The sequence below is a fragment of the Hypomesus nipponensis genome, chromosome 17 (assembly GCF_054491055.1).
Source record: "Hypomesus nipponensis isolate SF chromosome 17, ASM5449105v1, whole genome shotgun sequence".
NCBI classification, from domain to species: Eukaryota; Metazoa; Chordata; class Actinopteri; order Osmeriformes; family Osmeridae; genus Hypomesus; species Hypomesus nipponensis.
Window position 1 is genome coordinate 2,215,001 of NC_140377.1, and position 19,722 is coordinate 2,234,722.

The 19,722-nt window shown below is 50.6% G+C and overlaps 1 protein-coding gene across 2 annotated transcripts in view; it reads right to left on the minus strand.

The window, feature by feature from the left end:
• The window catches only part of rbfox3b (RNA binding fox-1 homolog 3b), a 34,957-nt gene extending 19,033 nt beyond the window's left edge, over positions 1 to 15,924 (minus strand). The window contains exons 1-3 of one of the 2 annotated variants that reach the window (XM_084678753.1): positions 15,691 to 15,924; positions 9,848 to 9,961; positions 4,450 to 4,503 (exon numbers count right to left, since the gene is read on the minus strand). In XM_084678753.1, the coding sequence (XP_084534879.1) occupies positions 4,450 to 4,503; positions 9,848 to 9,961; positions 15,691 to 15,909 (387 nt within the window). In that variant the 5' untranslated portion in view covers positions 15,910 to 15,924. Of the gene's footprint in view, positions 1 to 4,449; positions 4,504 to 9,847; positions 9,962 to 15,641 lie in introns of both variants that reach the window. The other variant, XM_084678752.1, reaches the window with a different exon arrangement.
• Positions 15,925 to 19,722: the final 3,798 nt, after the last annotated feature.

Consider the following 19,722-nt stretch of genomic DNA (forward strand, 5'->3'; position numbering starts at 1 on the left):
CAACAGTGCTAGCCCTACACAAACAACATACCTCCCTCTGAATGAGACCCGACTGGCATTGGGAGGGTGAGTGTGTGTGTGTGTGTGTTTAGGTGAGTGTGTGTGTGTGTGTGTGTGCGATATGTGAGAATATGTGAATTCTTCAAGCAATTTCAGTTAATTTGATCATCAACCATTTCTAATCCATTGCTTTAGCTGTCGTTGGAGCTGGCCTGTAAAAATGCTGTAGCCATCCCATTAGATCATATTAGATTTCCTTCTCTCTCTCTCTCTCTCTCTCTCTCTCTCTCTCTCTCTCTCTCTCTCTCTCTCCCCCCCCCCCCTCTCTCTCTCTCTCTCTCTCTCTCTCTCTCTCTCTCTCTCTCTCTCTCTCTCTCTCTCTCTCTCTCTCTCTGTGGTTATAATCTAATGGGGTTTGGAGAGGTATTGTTTGGTGGTAGATCAAAAATATGCCATCCCAAGAATGTCTACAGGAATCTATAAAGTCAGTTGCAATTTACAATACATCTTTTGACTGCAGCAAAAAGAGAATAAAGAAATGATTAACCGTGGAGAGTGAATTTGATCTTTTAAACATACTTTCTTCGACCATTGTTCTTTAACTACCCTCTACCCTCTAACCTCCCATCCTCTCTACCTACCCTCTAACCTACCAACCTCTCTATCTACCCCCACACCCTCATCCTCTCTACCTACCCCCCCATCATCTCTACCTACCCCCCCACCACATCCTCTCTACCTACCCCCCCATCATCTCTACCTACCCCCCCCACCCCATCCTCTCTACCTACCCTCTAACCTACCAACCTCTCTATCTACCCCCCCACCCCATCCTCTCTACCTACCCCCCCATCATCTCTACCTACCCCCCCACCCCACCCCATCCTCTCTACCTACCCCCCCACCCCCATCATCTCTACCTACCCCCCCACCCCATCCTCTCTACCTACCCCCCCATCATCTCTACCTACCCCCCCACCCCATCCTCTCTACCTACCCCCCCACCCCCATCATCTCTACCTACCCCCCCCACCCCCATCCTCTCTACCTACCCCCCCATTATCTCTACCTACCCCCCCACCCCATCCTCTCTAACTACCCCCCCATCATCTCTACCTACCCCCCACCCCACCCCATCCTCTCTACTTACCCCCCCATCATCTCTACCTACCCCCCCACCCCATCCTCTCTACCTACCCCCCCATCATCTCTACCTACCCCCCCACCCCATCCTCTCTACCTACCCCCCCACCCCATCCTCTCTACCTACCCCCCCATCATCTCTACCTACCCCCCAACCCCATCCTCTCTACCTACCCCCCCCACCCCCATCCTCTCTACCTACCCCCCCATTATCTCTACCTACCCCCCCACCCCATCCTCTCTAACTACCCCCCCATCATCTCTACCTACCCCCCCACCCCACCCCATCCTCTCTACTTACCCCCCCATCATCTCTACCTACCCCCCCACCCCATCCTCTCTACCTACCCTCTAACCTACCAACCTCTCTATCTACCCACCCACCCCATCCTCTCTACCTACCCCCCCATCATCTCTACCTACCCCCCCACCCCACCCCATCCTCTCTACTTACCCCCCCATCCTCTCTACCTACCCCCCCACCCCCATCATCTCTACCTACCCCCCCACCCCCATCATCTCTACCTACCCCCCCACCCCCATCATCTCTACCTACCCCCCCACCCCCATCCTCTCTACCTACCCTCCCACCCCCATCATCTCTACCTACCCCCCCACCCCATCCTCTCTACCTACCCCCCCACCCTCATGTGTTCAGAGACACAGGGATGCCTATACAAAACTCAATACATTCCTCACACTGTAAATGGTGCAGGGGGAGAGAGGAGAGAAACAGAGAGAGAAGTAGAGAGAGAGAGGGGGGGGGTCAAGAGATGGAGAGAAGAGAGAGAAAAAGAAAGAGAGAGAGAGAGAGAGCAGTGGGATATGTTCTGCATGCATCTGGTCTCCCTCCTCCCTCCATAGCTTTAATAGTATGCTTCTGTCCTTGGGGAGGCTGAGATAAAGAAATACACACACGCACACACACACACACACACACACACACACACACGCACACACACACACGCAACTGAAGCGAATTGAGGGCAAAATTAATCCTTTGGACATTTCACCCTGGTACGGCCGCCTGCTCTCTATCTGTCTTTTCTTTGCTCTTCTTACTGTTTTATCATGCACACAAATAATTAGCTTACACACAGGGAGAGTACAGACACCATTTTTCAAAGGAGACAAACATATTGAATGCAAATTGCCGAAGCTCCATAGAAAATAGATTGTTTATTAATGGCCCGCTAGCTTCATTATATGGCTTGCGCGGGGGTGCTGGAGAAAGGCATCCTGGGTAATGGCTTTGTAGGGCACAAACAATAAATGCTTGTTACGACGGCCGAGGCTGTCTTATCTGGTGCTCAATCTTGTCTGACTGACAGAGCTGAGGGCTGGGAGGTGAGGGATGGGAGGTGAGGGATGGGAGGTGAGGGCTGGGAGGTGAGGGATGGGAGGTGAGGGATGGGAGGTGAGGGATGGGAGGTGAGGGCTGGGAGGTGAGGGATGGGAAGTGAGGGATGGGAGATGAGGGATGGGAGGTGAGGGCTGGGAGGTGAGGGATGGGAGGTGAGGGATGGGAGGTGAGGAATGGGAGGTGAGGGCTGGGAGGTGAGGGATGGGAAGTGAGGGCTGGGAGGTGAGGGATGGGAGGTGAGGGATGGGAAGTGAGGGCTGGGAAGTGAGGGATGGGAGGTGAAGGACGGGAGGTGAGGGCTGGGAGGTGAGGGCTGGGAGGTGAGGGATGGGAGGTGAGGGATGGGAGGTGAGGGATGGGAAGTGAGGGCTGGGAGGTGAGGGCTGGGAGGTGAGGGCTGGGAGGTGAGGGCTGGGAGGTGAGGGATGGGAGGTGAGGGCTGGGAGGTGAGGGATGGGAGGTGAGGGCTGGCTGGCTGGCAGGCTGACTGGGTTGTTAGTTGACTACCTGGTTGTTTGACAGTCTAGTTAGTTGAGTGTATGTGTGGGTGGTTGACTGACTAGCTGACTAGTTGACTAACTGGCTAACGGCTCCTTCCAGGAGCACACGTGTCTGAAGACACCCAGGTGACTGCTGCTAGACTAACCATCCCCAGCATGCCTGCTCCACAGGGACACAGCCCTGCAGCACAGCCCTGCAGCACAGCCCTGCTGCACAGCCCTGCTGTCTGGGTTATGAATGGACACCTTTGGTGTCTGACACAGACCATTATACACACCCAGGGAGGCTAGCACAGTGGAGCATGCTGCAGCACACGCTGCTTCTATAGGGGCTCCTATATAGACCACACACTGCTTCTATAGGGGCTCCTATATAGACCACACACTACTTCTATAGAGGCTCCTATATAGACCACACACTGCTTCTATAGGGGCTCCTATATAGACCACACACTACTTCTATAGAGGCTCCTATATAGACCACACACTACTTCTATAGGGGCTCCTATATAGACCACACACTACTTCTATAGAGGCTCCTATATAGACCACACACTGCTTCTATAGGGGCTCCTATATAGACCACACACTGCTTCTATAGGGGCTCCTATATAGACCACACACTGCTTCTATAGAGGCTCCTATATAGACCACACGCTGCTTCTATAGGGGCTCCTATATAGACCACACACTGCTTCTATAGGGGCTCCTATATAGACCACACGCTGCTTCTATAGGGGCTCCTATATAGACCACACGCTGCTTCTATAGGGGCTCCTATATAGACCACACGCTGCTTCTATAGGGGCTCCTAAATAGACCACACGCTGCTTCTATAGGGGCTCCTATATAGACCACACGCTGCTTCTATAGGGGCTCCTATATAGACCACACGCTGCTTCTATAGGGGCTTGTATATAGTGCTGAAGAAATTCTTCTATGAGGGCTGGTCTTTCCATGGAGAGATCATTCTATGGGGGCTTGTACTGTATGTAATAATGCTGGAGATTCTATATATATGTATTACAAGCAGCAGTATGATATACTATGCTGTAGTATATTATACCATATTACACAGTACTATACCACAGTACGTTATACTGAGCTTGTATGTGTGGCTGTGATGTTTCAGGCTAGAGAGCAAAAGGTGTTCTGGCAGCGCTTCAAAAATACCTACCAGGTTCAGATGATGAAGAGTGAAACTGCTTCATCACGTACCGATTGGCAGTGTTAACGATACAATGATCATAGCTGGAGCTCACAACAAACACAACAACAATCCAGAACAGACATCTCCTGGAAAAGTTAGCTTAGAGACCACTTACACACACACACACACACACACACACACACACACACACACGGCAGCGTACTAATGCCGTCATTACTAACCAGTGGAAGGCGGTGGTGGTAATGAAGCAGCTGTTGTTCTAGTTGACTTACCTTGGATCCTCTCTCATTGAAGATAATCTCCACATCTAGAATCTTCCCAAATTGCTGCAGCAAGAAGGGGAGAGGGAGACAGAGAGAGAGAGACAGAGAGAGAGAGAGAGAGAGAGAGAGAGAGAGAGAGAGAGAGAGAGAGAGAGAGAGAGAGAGAGAGAGAGAGAAAGAAGGGGGAGAGAGAGAGAGAGAGAGAGAGAGAGAGAGAGAGAGAGAGAGAGAGAGAGAGAGAGAGAGAGCAAGGGGGAGGGAGGGGGCAAAGAGGAGAGATGAGATTATAAAATCTTAATGGTTTCCCACAATGGAATGAACAGAGGAAATGAGTGAAGCTATTTCACAGCCTTATCAAAATGTTATGGTAGTGAGGAAAATGACAATCATCACATGGCTAATCTTCCTCAATGTTTCACCTTGTGTTATTTTAAATGTGTTACACTCACACACATGTTTGTAACACATTGTGTGTGAGAGTGTGTGGTGTTAGGGAGGTGTGGGGGGCTGTTGGCCGTGCTGTTGGGTGGTGTTAGGGAGGTGTGGGGGGCTGTTGGCCGTGCTGTTGGGTGGTGTTAGGGAGGTGTGGGGGGCTGTTGGCCGTGCTGTTGGGTGGTGTTAGGGAGGTGTGGGGGGCTGTTGGCCGTGCTGTTGGGTGGTGTTAGGGAGGTGTGGGGGGGTGTTGGCCGTGCTGTTGGGTGGTGTTAGGGAGGTGTGGGGGGCTGTTGGCCGTGCTGTTGGGTGGTGTTAGGGAGGTGTGGGGGGCTGTTGGCCGTGCTGTTGGGTGGTGTTAGGGAGGTGTGGGGGGGTGTTGGCCGTGCTGTTGGGTGGCGTGTCAGCCTGCTTCCAGGACTGTCGATTAGCCAGAGTGGTGGGCTGCTGCTAACGCATCGTTAGGACACAGCGGCTTCTTAAGTTCCTCACTAATGACAAGACCGAGAGAGACTTTTAATTGCTGTCTACAATGGGCCGTATTATTTCATTAAAACTAATTACCCTGCCAAGCGGTGCACGTCACCTTCATTCCTGGGGGGGGGGGGGGAGTGATGGAGGAATATACATGGATAGTTAGATAGAAGCTCTAATAGCAGCTGGAGATGAGATGGCTCTTATATTCGTCTAGTTACCACACTGGAGAGAGAGAGAGAGAGAGGAGAGGAGAAGGAGATGAGGAGAGAGGAGAGAAGAAGTTGAGGACAGAGGAGATGAGGAGATGAGGAGAGGAAAGGAGGAGGAGAGGGTTCATGTAGATGTGTGAGTGAGGGCTCATGGGGATCAAGCCTCTCTTAACCCTAATGATAAGAGGTGAGCTGCCACTGTGCTCTGCCGTGCAAAGGCAAAAGACCGTAACTTTGTCGAAAGTGATATTTTTTCATTTTCGGAACAGTTAATGTCTGCTTTATCATGTGGCCAAATATCTTAAACTAACTCGTCTGTTTTTCAGAGAAAATAGGTTGTTATCTTCACCGTAACTTCCAAAAGCCTGCTTTGGCTTTAGAAAGCCAATGCAGAATGCCGTATCAGTTACGGTTCTTTGCCTTTGTTTTGCGGCACTCATAAACGTTCAAATGGAGTTACGGTTACACTTTGACTAATACGTAACCTAGCAACAAAAAACACATCTAGCATTAGCCTAGCCTACTGGCTGGCGTTCAACACAAAACATCCCACACATGAGTCGTTTATAGGTATCCTACCCTGGCAGTTAAATCAAAAACACTTGTCTTGTGAGTCTTGTGACAGGTATCCACGTGTATGTTACATTGGCTTATAATATACAGTTTATATCGTAATAAGCAACTAAGTGAGCGAAGAAACGGAAGTTACTGTATTTTGCATTGGCATGACCACTTACTATATACTATAGTATAATACCGAAGCTTCAAAATAGGGGTCAAAAGTGCAGTTTAAGATCGACATTTTCAACAATTTTTTTTTTTACATAATGTGTCATCACTTAAACATCAAACTGATAGATTTCCAGTGTCCTACCTAAAATACATTTAGCAGGACAACTACTTTGAAAGTGCAAAAACTCTGTTTTCTCCGTTCTACACTTCGGCGAGTTACGGTCTTTTGCTTTTGTAGGGCAGTGCTCTTTAACCAGGCCCGCTGTGCAAGGTGTGTGCGAGGCGTGTGCGAGGCGTGTGCGAGGTGTGTGTGAGGCGTGTGCGAGGCGTGTGCAAGGCGTGTGCAAGGCGTGTGCGAGGTGTGTGCAAGGCGTGTGCAAGGCGTGTGCAAGGCGTGTGCGGGTTCAGGTGGGTGTGCGGGGTCAACGAGCACAAGTACAGTTGCAAAGTGTTGCATTCATCATCATCAGACAACAGGATGTCACCTTATCAGAGAAGAGAAGTGAGGGCCACACACACACACTCACACACTAACACACACACTCACACATTCACACATTCACACACTGACGCACTCACACACTGGTGTTTTCATCCCAGCATGATGTCGCCTTTTCACATGAGCTCACTGCACTGCTTCCCTTGTGCAATGTAGAGATGTTAATTGTTTTAACCAAACAGAATGGGCTTCTGTGAGTATATGTGTGTGTGAGAGTCGTGTGCAGTGGGTGTGTTATAACCAAGAGGAATGGGCTTGTGGTGTCAGTTCATGAGTTTCGGGGAAAGTCGTCTTTGTGGACTCACACATGGCACTGAGGAGTAGCAATGCTCACCACTGATCACACACCCCTCGCTACACACACACACGTCTCCCTACACACACACACACACGCACACACACACCCCTCTCCCCACACACACACACACGCACACACACCTCTCTCCACACACACATTTAAACAGCAGCATCAGCACTGCTAATAAAATTGCCTTCAAGGGGAGGAGTCTCCAGAGAGAAAGAGAGAGAGGGGAGCAAGAGAGAGAGAGAGCGAGACAGAGAGAGAAAGATAGAGAGAGAGACGGAAGAAAGAGGGAAATAGAGAGAGGGGGGAGCAAGAGAGAGAGACAGAGAGAGAGAACGAAGGAGAGATGAAAAGAGGAAAGAGATGGAGGGAATGATGTCCGTCTCGTTTGAAAGGCAGTATCCATATTCTCACAATGGAACCACCCTTAAGAGGATGATGAAGAGAGTGACTTAGCGTGCGTGCGCATGAGTGCGCGTGTGATCCAGAAGAGAGGTAGCATGTTAATATTGTATGTATGGTATGCATGGGTGCGTAAGGTGTTGTGAGCGCTGAGGGCCTCTTCTCATTATCATGCTGCGTACGTCTGTGTGTGTGCATGTGTGTGAGTGTGCATCTGTGTGTGTGTGTGTGTGTGTGTGTGTGCAGCTCCTCTGGGTTCACCTCACCAGGAGGTCTTACACTAGCAGGACCAGCAGGAAACCTGCTAACACCTTAGACCTGACACACACACACACACATACACATGCACACACACACCAGAAGGGTCAGAATAGGTTCATCTAGAGCTTTCTGTGAAACCAGCGGGGGCTGCGGTGTTCTGACCCAGGAGGCTGGGGAGAGGCTGGGGAGAGGCTGAGAGAAAGAGGCTGACAGGCTGAAACAAGCAAGGCTGAGAGGCTGAGAGAGGGAGGGATGGAGGATGAGCGAGGAGGGAGGGAGGATAAGAGATGGATGGAGGATGAGCGAGGAGGGAGGGAGGATAAGAGATGGATGGAGGATGAGCGAGGAGGGAGGGAGGATAAGAGATGGATGGAGGATGAGCGAGGAGGGAGGGAGGATAAGGGGGGTGTATGCAGCTGAATAACCCAGGGAGAGAAAGCAGGTCACTCTCCAGCCCTCAAGCGGAGGAGTCTCTGCACCGAGCCACACACACACACACACACACACACACATCACACTGTCTAATCAGTGATTAAAGTCCACTGTGGTCTTCTTAATGAGCCTCTTTCTTATTCTCTGCACCTTGTTAGAGACTGCTGGGCATTTCATCTTAACACCCTTAACCTCCAGCTAGCATGCTAATCCTCACCCCCCCTCATTACTTAAGGGCTAGGCTATCTATTAGCAAGAAAACTAATAGATACACCCTTTCATGTACCCCTAGTCGCTAGTCTGTCTGATAGTTTTCTTTCGAGAGAGAGAGAGGTAAGTTGAGAGAGAGAGATTGGCTCCCCCTGCCCCCAGGATTCCCCCCCCGGCCCCCACAGTAGTGTGTCCAGGGAGAGGTCCTGTAGCGGAGGGGCTAGCAGTGGTTAGCGGTGAGCAGGTTGCGGTGGGGAGCCAGAGTGCTGCTGGGCAGAAGGATCTGCTCACCATGGAGACCAGATGGAGGTCCTGAGGGCCTGGGGAAGCTGGCACACAAGGGGGAAGGGGGGGGGGGGGGGGCTTGACATGCTGCCCACTGCCTCTCTCCCATCTTCTCTCTCTCCTCTTCTCTCTCTCCTCTTCTCTCTCTCCTCTTCTCTGTCTCCTCTTCTCTCTCTCCTATCCTCTCATCTATTCTCCATCTCTGTTCTTCTCCCACAATATTTTCTGCTCTCTTTTCATCTCCTTTTTCTATTTTAGTCTTTCCACCTGTGTGTGTGTGTGTGTGTGTGTAAGTGTAAGTGCTGGTCAGAAGTACACACAATCCCTCTGTAATAGCCTCATTACTAAGATAATTTAACAGGAGAGAGAAAGAGAGAGAGAGAGAGAGAGAGAGAGAGAGAGAGAGAGAGAGAGAGAGAGAGAGAGAGAGAGAGAGAGAGAGAGAGAGAGAAAGAGTGAGAGAGTGAAAGAGAGATTCTCACATTAAAAACATCTGCTGTCTTTTATCACCTCCCCTCAACCCACCACACACAGACACAAACCTCACCCTCCTCTCACTCACCCCTCAGCCCACAAACATCTGCATCTCATTTACATTCAGACCCTCCACTCCCACAGTACACCACACCCTCTCAATTCATCAACCTGCTTCACCCTCATCTAAGGCTCAAAGAGGAGAGAGAGGAGAGAGAGAGAGAGAGAGAGAGAGAGAGAGAGAGCACCAACCATGTTGTTTGTAATTTATTTAGTCATTTCCAGCCCTCTCCAGTAATTAATATCATCAGTTTGATGCCGTATCCATAACGATGAGAATTAACGCCTGTGGGTTCTAATGGAGCAATTAGTGAGTAACATTTAAATTAGATTGTTTTGGCAGTCCTCTTCGTCCTCTAGTGATTGGACAGTTTTGGTTGTGTTCTCAGAGGTGCTCTCTGATAGGTCAAGAGTGGCGTGTCTTACAGTGCGGTCTGTGAGACACAGCACAATTTATTTACTTATTATACTCTTTGTATAATAAGTAAGACTATATGAGTGTGTTTCATGTCAGAGGGCAAGGGCAAAGGTCAACTGTGTGTTTTAAAAGGTGTGTATGTATATTATCTGTGTGTGTGTGTGTGTTTGTGTTGTGATCAAACCAGGTAGAGGTCAAAGGGCAACACTCACCCCGAACATCTGTCTGAGGTCGGGGTCCCGGAAGCGGAAGGGGATGTTGGAGACGTGTAACCTCTTGGGCTGCTGCTTCTCTGACGAGTCCTCAGTCTGCGTCACATCCTCTGTCTGCCCCAGGGAAACAACAACAGCTCTCGTTAGTTCCCTTAGATTATTTTTTTTGTTTGTTTTGGGTTCCTTTTTGCCTCTCAAACCTAAACGTTCTCCTCTCTTCTCCTCCTTCCCTCTCTTTTCCCTTTGGTTTCTCCTTGTTTTTTAGCTTTCTCTTCCTCCTCCTCCTCCTCCTGCCCGCTCCTCCAAGTCGTAGGATCTGGCTGACACAGAGGTGGGGGTGGAGGGAGGAGGAGGCTGGGAGGCTGGGGGGAGGGCAGATGAACTCACTCTGCTCCTGCCATCTTTCAATCAGAGAAGGAGGAGAAGCAGAAAAGCTAAACGTTGTCTGAGTGATGGTCGAGTGTCCGAGGTCATGCCTCACACCCATATTCATCTGCTGCTCTCAGCCCGCAACGCTGGGAGGAGGGGAGAGAGGGAGGAGGACAAGGAGGGAGGGGAGGGAGGGGAGAGAGGGAGGAGGACAAGGAGGGAGGGGAGGGAGGGAGGAGGACAAGGAGGGAGGGGAGGGAGGGAGGAGGACAAGGAGGGAGGGGAGGGAGGGGAGGGAGGCGGGAAGGCATGGGGGGGTAAAGAGCGGTCTGCTGAGAAGGAAGAAGACAGAGAGGGATGACAGCAGGCCAGCTGATAGAAAGAGAGAGAGAGATAGAGATAGAGAGAGAGACAGAGAGAGAGAGAGAGAGAGAGAGAGAGAGAGAGAGAGAGAGAGAGAGAGAGAGAGAGAGAGAGAGAGAGAGAGAGAGGGGAAAATATGAGATGGAGAGTGAATGACAGAGAAAGAGAGACAGAGAGAAAGAAAGGCAGAGAGAAAGAGAGGGAGAGTGAGAGAGGGAGGCCCCAAAGACCTTTTCAACATGGCTCCCTCCATCACTGAAGGAAACCACACTGACATCTCTATATAAATGATGTGTCCGATGTCAGTGACTGATTCACTAGTTCCTCTCTGAGCGGAATGATGGATTCCACCGTGGGGAGGCAATGGCTTGTCGAATCAAACAAACCCCCCTTTTTTGCAAGGGAGAGACGTTCTTGACGATGTTTAAACTGATAAAACGTTATTAGCCGTCAGTGGAATTAATAAACTGGAATGAAAACATAACTAATGAAAGACTGTCTGAATAGCAACAAACATCATAATTTAAACATGTTTACAACAATTTAATCCCATCCATACACTTGTTTTCTATGGAAGGGAGGGGGAGAGAGAGAGAGATGATAATATAGTGAAGTCGTGAGTGGGTCTGGCTCAGACAGAGAGAGTATGAAGTTGTTTGAATATGATATGTAAACTTCAGCTCCTCCAGGGAGTCTCCTCATGACAAACACTCCAGCACAAAGACAAACACACACACACACACACACACAGAGAAACACACACACACACATTCACCTACACACCTACACGTACAAACACAGGCGCACACATAGACACACTTTCACACACAAATACAGAAACACACACACCTAAGCACACACACACACACACATACTCCAGCAGCACACAGAGACAGACACACACTCCTCTGGATGCTGTGGTTCGGGTTCCAGGCTCTTGAGTGATGCTTCTCCCACCGTTTAGGAAATGCTGTGATGGATTCATTATAATTTATCATGTGAGTATCATCATCATCATCATCATCACCATGATGGTAATGATGATCCCCTTTATTATTCTCATTATCATAATCACAATCTCCAGGGTAATGGCAGGCATCTATCTGCTTTTATGGACCATCAGGAGACACTGACTGACAGTGTTAACACTGACAGTTGTTTGATTCAAGGTCTCACTTTGTCTCCCCTTTGGTCAGCCAGGTAGGGGAGGGGGGAGGAGGCGGGCAGGGGAAGAGGGTCAGGGGGGGAGGGTTAAGGGGGGGGGGGGGGGGTGAGGAGTAAGGGAGAGGAGGGGAGAGGCTTTGGCTTTTATAACCTCAGGAGGGATATTAGATTCCATACAGTTTGGGTGACTAGTGTACACATGTGCTGCCTTTGTAAATATGGTTTTATGTCTTTACCCGCTATTTTATGGCTGAAATGGACACAATCCTGTTAGTAGATGAGGCCCTCTGTCTCCCTCTTTCTCTCACTCACTCACTCACTCACTCCCTCACTGTCTCTGTCTCTCTCCACCTCCCCCTCTCCCTCACTGTCTCTGTCTCTCTCCACCTCCCCCTCTCCCTCACTGTCTCTCTCTGTCTCTCTCTCAGGTAGCAGAACAGCTGAGCTGAGGTGTAAAATAATCACCTGCTGATGTACCTGAGGAACACGACCATCACTGGCCTGACAGCTGCTGTCACACGCGTATAGAACACACACACACACACACACACTCTAGGCAGGAGGCAGTGATGAAACCGAGGGAGCGAGAGAGGATAGAAAGAGGCAACAAACAAAAGGAGAGAAAAAGATGACACTGTCTCCTCTCATCCTCTTCCTCTCCTCCTCCTCTCTTCCTCCTCCTCCCCTCCTCCTCCCTTCCTCCTCTTCCCCTCCTCCTCCTCTCCTCCCTTCCTCTCCTCCTCCTAACACAGATTCCTCCAGCTGTTCTCTGAGAGCCTCATACAGTGTCTTCTCTCCGCCCCTCCGTGAGGAGCGATCTGATTGGAGTACCGACAGGAAGGAACGTTGCATCAGATTGTGTGCGCACACACACGCACACACCCACTTCCTCTTATTAAAGTATCTTTCCTTCCCTTCATCCATCCATCCATCTTGGTTTGTTTCCTCCTCTCTAACAACGCTTCTGGCATCTAAGAGAATAAGGGAGGAGGAAGGGTGAGGAGGAACTGAGGGGAGTGTGAGGGAGGAGGAAGGGTGACAAGGGGGGTGAGAGGGTGAGGAGGGACTGAGGAGCCACTATGTCTAAACTAAACTAGATTTGAAAAAGAGAAGACCGTCTGTGTGTCTTTATGAAACCAAAGTATATGCCTACACTGCAGACATATCTCTATTTTGGAGTCTTGTTCTGTCCTGACTTTTTAATATATGTGTGTGTGTGTGTGTGTGCGTGTGCTTGACAGTGTGTTGGTTATCGCTCTCACCCAGAATCCCCTTTGGACAGTGGTGAGAGGAGTGATGCAGGACTGAGTGAGAGTGGAGATGTGAGAGTCAGTCCTAACAAGCCTGTCTGTTATCTGAAACTAGAATGATTACTCATGAAAACCCAAACGGCTCCCACTGCTTGAACCAAGCAGCCCAGATAACGAGGTTGGTTATGAAACAGCCTACTTCTCTCTTTGTATTCTTCCTCTCTCTCTCTCTCTGTCTCTCTCTCTCTCTCTCCATCCATCTCTCTGCCCTTTCTCTGCCCTCTCTCTCTCAATCTCACAACAACAAACATCTAGACAACAAACTACTGTACACACCCCTACCCAGGAAAGGATAGAGGGGAGGAGTGGCAGAGGGAGAGAAGGAGCGAGAGAGAGGAGAGGTGAAGTGATAGACGGAGAGGAGGGATGAGAAGGAGAGAGAGAGAGGAGAGGTGAAGTGATAGACAGAGAGGAGGGAAGAGAAGGAGCGAGAGAGAGGAGAGGTGAAGTGATAGACGGAGAGGAGGGAAGAGAAGGAGCGAGAGAGAGGAGAGGTGAAGTGATAGACGGAGAGGAGGGATGAGAAGGAGCGAGAGAGAGGAGAGGTGAAGTGATAGACGGAGAGGAGGGATGAGAAGGAGAGAGAGAGATAATCTATTTCTCATTACATTAAACACATATCTTCTGTCACCACAGGGAATTCCAGTCCATACATCTCTGAGAATGCCACTCTTCTCTCTCTCCCCTCCCCCGCCCGCCCGCCCGCCCTCGCTCTCTCTCGCTCTCGACTCTTTTTAAGTCTTTAAGTTGAGCTGCTGAGGGAGCAGGAGGGAGGAGAGACGAGGGGGGGGGGGGGGGGGCAGGCGGGGGGCTTGGAGATGTTAGGTCTCATGCACTGTTTTCTGCGGGGTGTTCCAATCAAAGTCTTTCGGTGGCTTGTGAGTGTGTGTGTGTGTCCCCACCTCTGTGTGTGTGTGTGTTTGCCACCCAGTGAGAGACAGTATGGTCTGTCATTAGAGCTGAAAACAGCTAGACCCCCCCATACATACACACACCCCAAAGAACGAGAGATGAAGGGAGAGGAGGGGAGAAAGAGAGAGAGATAGAGAGAGAGAGGGGAGGAGGTAGAGAGAGAGAAGGACTGCTTCTTGCTTCTCATCTCTCCATGACCCCTGTCCCTTGTCTTTCTTCTCAGCAGGGGGGAAGAAAGATGAAATGAAATCAAATACAGAATGAAGAGAAGGAGGGAGGCGGGGGAGAGAAGAGGAGCGATAACAGACGAGAGAGACAAGGTGGATGAGAGGAAGAGGAGGAGAGGGAGGAAGAGGTGGAGGTAGAAGAGGACAGATAAATGAGAGACCTGTCTCTCCACACACACTTCCTGTCTGTCCACACACACTTCCTGTCTGTCCACACACACTTCCTGTCTGTCCATACATGCTTCCTGTCTCTCCGCTGGGGGGAAAAGACGAGGGGAGAAGAGAGGGACAAACACCTCTTTCCTCTCCTCTCTGTACAGGTGAACCCCAGGTTACCTTCCGCATACATGATGAAATGTATAATTCATCACTTCACCTACTTTCAAACATGCGGTTTATACTGACTCAGGGAGGGGGGGTGGGGGGAGGGGGGAGAACAGGCACAGAAGGTTTTCTTCCCCGAACTCAGGAAAAGGTGAGGTGTGCATATTGGAACTTCCAGCTAAACAACATACATACATAGCTGGATGTGTGTGTGTGTGTGCGTGTGTGTCCTACTCCTGCCTCCTCCCCCTCCTGCCACCCCTCATCTAATATTCATGTCATAATCCTAATGTATTTGTTTAGCGGGTGCTTTTAACCAAAGCGAGCAAAGGGTGGATTCCAACTCGTGACCTCTGGACCTGCAGTCCAACACCGCAAAGCTCTTCCCTCTCTTTCTTTATCTCTCCTCTTCTCTCCACCCATTTCCTCTTTTCCTGATTTTAATCCGGATGCTTCTCTCCGGTTAAACGCATGGCTGTGTGTGTGTGTCTCTGTGTGTGTGTGTCTGTGTGTGTGTGTGTCTCTGTGTGTGTGTGTGTGTGTCTGTGTGTGTCTCTGTGTGTGTGTGTGTGTGTGTGTCTGTGTGTGTCTCTGTGTGTGTGTGTGTGTGTGTGTGAGAGAGAGACTGAGTGGATGAGAGGGAGGTCCAGCACCCCTTTCAGAGAGACTGAATCATTCATATGTACGAAATGTCGAATTCTCCTTCTCCTCAGAAATAAACAAAACTAACCCCAAGTTTACACATTTCACACACGCACTCTCTCTCATACACACACAGACACTGAGACACACACACACACAGAGATACAACTAAACTCTCCTGACCTCTCCTGTCTAAAATGCACTTTCATTTCAGCTTGAACGTTTCCAATTAAATCCCATCACCTCCCTCCCATTGCTCAGAGTATCTCCAGGTCCTGTTCTTTTCATGGCTGGGTGTGTGTGTAGGTGTGTGTAGGTGTGTGTAGGTGTGTTTGTAGGTGTGCATGTGTTGCTCCCAAATCAAAGCGCAGCTAAGGCTGAGTCTTGTGTAACTCACACATTACCTAACCTACCTTCTTAAATTCCCTGATATCCAGCCTGATACAGAGACGGTCAGTCACCATCACCGTCCTGGTCTTTACAGTGTGAGCGTGTGTGTATCTGTGTGTGTGTTCTCCTCCTTCTTACGTACCGGTGCGGTGGTGTTAACGGTGATGGCGGGCGTGTTGCTGTCACTGCCGGGAGCGTCGCTGTGTGTGTGTGTGGCTGTGTAGAGGGTCAGGGCGTGGTCCGCCAGCCGACTCTGCCCCGCGTACTCCTGCGAGGGGAGGGCGTGCGGCGCGCCAAACTCAGCCGGGAGCGCCGTCTGTGGGGGAGGGGGGAACTGGGCGGGGGGGTAGGGCTGGGCCATGCTGTCTGGAGGGTTGCCGGCCTCTTGGTTACCCTGGAGACACAGAGAGAGGAAGGGAGGAGGGGGCATGTTAGAAACCGGAGCATGGGACCATGTGGAACCATGAACCAGAACAGGAAACCTTGTTAGGGTCACAGAGCGGAACAGACAACCATGTTCCAGTTCTTCCTTCCAAGACAGAACAAACAAAGATTAAAGCTGTAAAACCCGACGTGGAAACTGTTCTCAGCACCACTGTTCTTCTCCTGCAGTGGAACCAGAGAGACGGAGTCGGATCCACCGTGCTGGGAAGGAGAACCCCGAGAGTGAGAACCGTGAGGGGAGACAGGGGAGGACATGGGGAAAACAGGGAGAGAACATGCAGAGAACACGGAGAGAACATGCAGAGAACATGCCAGGACTGGAGAGACTAAAAAGCCAGTAAAGGCCAGTGAGGACTAAGCCTTGTTCGCTACCAAGAGCACCCAGAGCTGCAGTCAGAATCAGACCATGTCCCACACTAATGAGCCCAGGTGAGGAGAGGAGGAGGAGGAGATGAAGGGAGGGGAAAGGAGAGGGAAAGAGAGGGAGACTGGAGGAAAAGAGACTCTGCAGACGGAGAGATTGGGGGGACAACTCTCCTCTCCGTCGGGCCTGATTCAGGCTTCCTTGATCATAGGAGAGTGGTTTGTTGTAGAGAGGGGGCTCTCTGGTAGGCGGCGGGGGGGGGGGGGGGGGGGGGCGGGGGGTTCTCCATAGCACTCGTGGAGGAAAAGATCAATTAATTGATAAAGGTTTGATTAGAGACTCTGATTCATATGACAGGTCAGCTGAACTAGCTCATGTTCTCGCTCTGCACACACACTGGTTCAACTCCTGTAGTTTGCTCTCCCTCTCTTTCTCTCTCACACACTCTCTCTCCCTTTCTGTCTCTCTCAAACACACACACACACACACAGACACTCTCCACCACTCTCCCACTCTCTCTCTCCCTCCCTGTATCTCTCTACTGTACATCCCTATATTTTCTCTCTCTCTCTCTCTCTCTCTCTCTCTCTCTCTCTCTCTCTCTCTCTCTCTCTCTCTCTCTCTCTCTCTCTCTCTCTCTCTCTCTCTCTCTCTCTCTCTCTCTCTCTCTCTCTCTCTCTCTCTCTCTCTCTCTCTCTCTCTCTCTCTCTCTCTCTCTCTCTCTCTCTCTCTCTCTCTCTCTCTCTCTCTCTCTCTCTCTCTCTCTCTCTCTCTCTCTCTCTCTCTCTCAATATTTCTACCTGACTCATTTCTTCACACACATGCACACACTCAAGCCCAATATGGAAGCCAGACTGTGTATCAGATCAGGAGGCACTAAGGCTCCTCTGCTGGGGAGCGTTCCCAGGGCAGAAGGTGTGTGTGTGCTGTGGGGAAACAATAACTATAAACAGATGGAGGGAGGGAGAGAAGGATGGAAGGAGAGAGACAGAGAGAGAGAGAGAGAGAGAGAGAGAGAGAGAGAGAGAGAGAGAGAGAGAGAGAGAGAGAGAGAGAGAGAGAGAGAGAGAGATTTGAGACTGAAGGGTGAGAAGAGAGGGGAAGTATAGAGGGTGTTGTAATGTTGTGACAACAATGTGACGTGCTTGCAAACAAACACCCTCCCAAACTGCTGCCTGGCCTACTTCAATAAAAGCTCCATTATCTAAACGGAGGAAGGGTCTTCAAGAACACCACCTTAACAGACCAGGAAGAGGGGGAGGGGTGATAAATCCCTCCCTCCCTCCGTTTGTTCATCCTTCCATCTCTCCCCATGTCCTGCCCCCTCCCTTCCCTCTTCGTGCCCAAACTTTCTTCCTCTCCTCGTGTGCTCTACTTTGCACTCCCTGCAGCCCCTCTGTTACGCAAGCAGCTCTCCTCCCAGGCCTGCGCTCTTCATGACAGCCATGTTCAACTTTTAAGCATCCATTATAAGGAGAGGACGGGGAGGGAGAGGGGGGTGGGGGGTGGTTACCTAAAAACTGGTAAGAATAAAATAATTGCCTTCTGCGTGCAACACCGACTGTTCACATTCATATTAATCTCCCTCTTCCTATTGGTGTCTTTTCTAGTCCTCTCTTTCTCTCTCTTTCTCTCTCTCTCTCTCTCTCTCTCTCTCTCTTTCCTTCCCTCCCCCTTTCTCCCTCCATCTCTCCCTTTTTCCCTATTTTACTCTCCTCTCTCTGTCTGTCACTCTCTCTCTCCTTCTTGCACTATGTGTGTGTGTGTGTGTGTGTGTGTGTGAGAAAGAGAGAGATAGAACCCAGCAGTGTGTGTGTGTTTGTGTGTGTCAGGTTTGTGGTTGTACCTAAACAAGGCCAGAGAACTGATGCTGTTCAGGTCTGTGACAAATAATAAACCACCCAGGAGACAGGGAGGGAGGGAGGGAAGGAGGGGGGAGGGAGGGAGGGAGAGATGGAAGGAGAGAGGGAAGGAGAAGGATGGAGAAAAGGAAGAAGGGATGGAGGGAGAGACGGCGACCTGCTTACCACAGTAGCTGCAGCTCTCTTTCAAAGGACAGGCAGCAGAGAGAGAGAGAGGAGGGGAGGGAGAGAGGGGGAGAGAGGAGGGGAGGGATGGGGGAGGGAGAGAGGGGAGGGAGAGAGGGGTGGAGAGAAGAGGGGAGGGAGGGATGGATGAAGGAGGGACGGTAGAAGAGAACATGGCTCATTAGCGAAACCCAAAGTAACAGAGGATCTGCTGTGATCTCGGGCTCTGTCTCTGATGTTCATGACCAGACAGTTATTCAACTGGAAATGAACTGCAGGAGGAGAGAGCAGAAGAGCAGATCCCTCTGAAGCCGCTCTCTCTCCGGATCTCTCTCTCTGTCCTCAATTCTCCTGCGCCTAACCCCCCCCCCCCCCCCCGAGCCCCCTCTCTATCTCTGTTAAACTGAAGACATTCAGTCAGTATGAGAAGCAGCTAAAAAGCTGACTCTGCAGGAAGCAGTTAAAGCGTGTTGGGTGTTTGGATATATGGGACCCCACACACACACACACACACACACACCCCTCCTCCCTTACACACCCCTCACCCCACACAGAGGGTGAGGGCAGAGGAACACCAGAGGAGAGATCATCCTTGGCACTGTGTGTGTCTCTCTGCTAACACCCAGGATGCTGTGTATAGACAGGAGGATGAGGAGAGAGAGAGAGAGAGAGAGAGAGAGAGAGAGAGAGAGAGAGAGAGAGAGAGAGAGAGAGAGAGAGAGAGAGAGAGAGAGAGAGAGAGAAAGAGAGAAAGAGAGACTGAAAGAAAATGAGAATGACAGAGAGAGCGAGGGGGGGGGGGCAGACAGAAAGAGAGGAGAGAGAAAGAGAGGTAAAAAGGAGGAGAGACAGAGTGAGTCTCCAAGCTCAGTGGAGGCCACAGTCAGGGGGTTGATGCAACACTAATGAAAGACTTAGAGTCAGCTCCACACTCACACACACACACACACACACGCACCATACTGGTAGAAAACTTTGCTTCACACAAACTACTAATTACATCCACACAGATAAACAGGGAGAGGAGAAGAAGGGAGAGATGGAGGGATATTTATGGGGAGAGGCAGGTGGAGAGGGAGAAAGAGAGATATAAGAGATATTTGGGTTGGGAGACAGGGAGGACAAAATAGATGTAGATGGGGCGCGAGGGAGAGAGAGAGAGAGAGAAAGAGAGAGGCAGACAGAAAACGAGGGAGGGAGCGAGGGAGGGAGAGAGGGAGAGAGAGAGGGAGAGAGGGAGAGAGGCAAACAGAAAACGAGGGAGGGAGCGAGGGAGGGAGAGAGGGAGAGAGAGAGGGAGAGAGGCAAACAGAAAACGAGGGAGGGAGCGAGGGAGGGA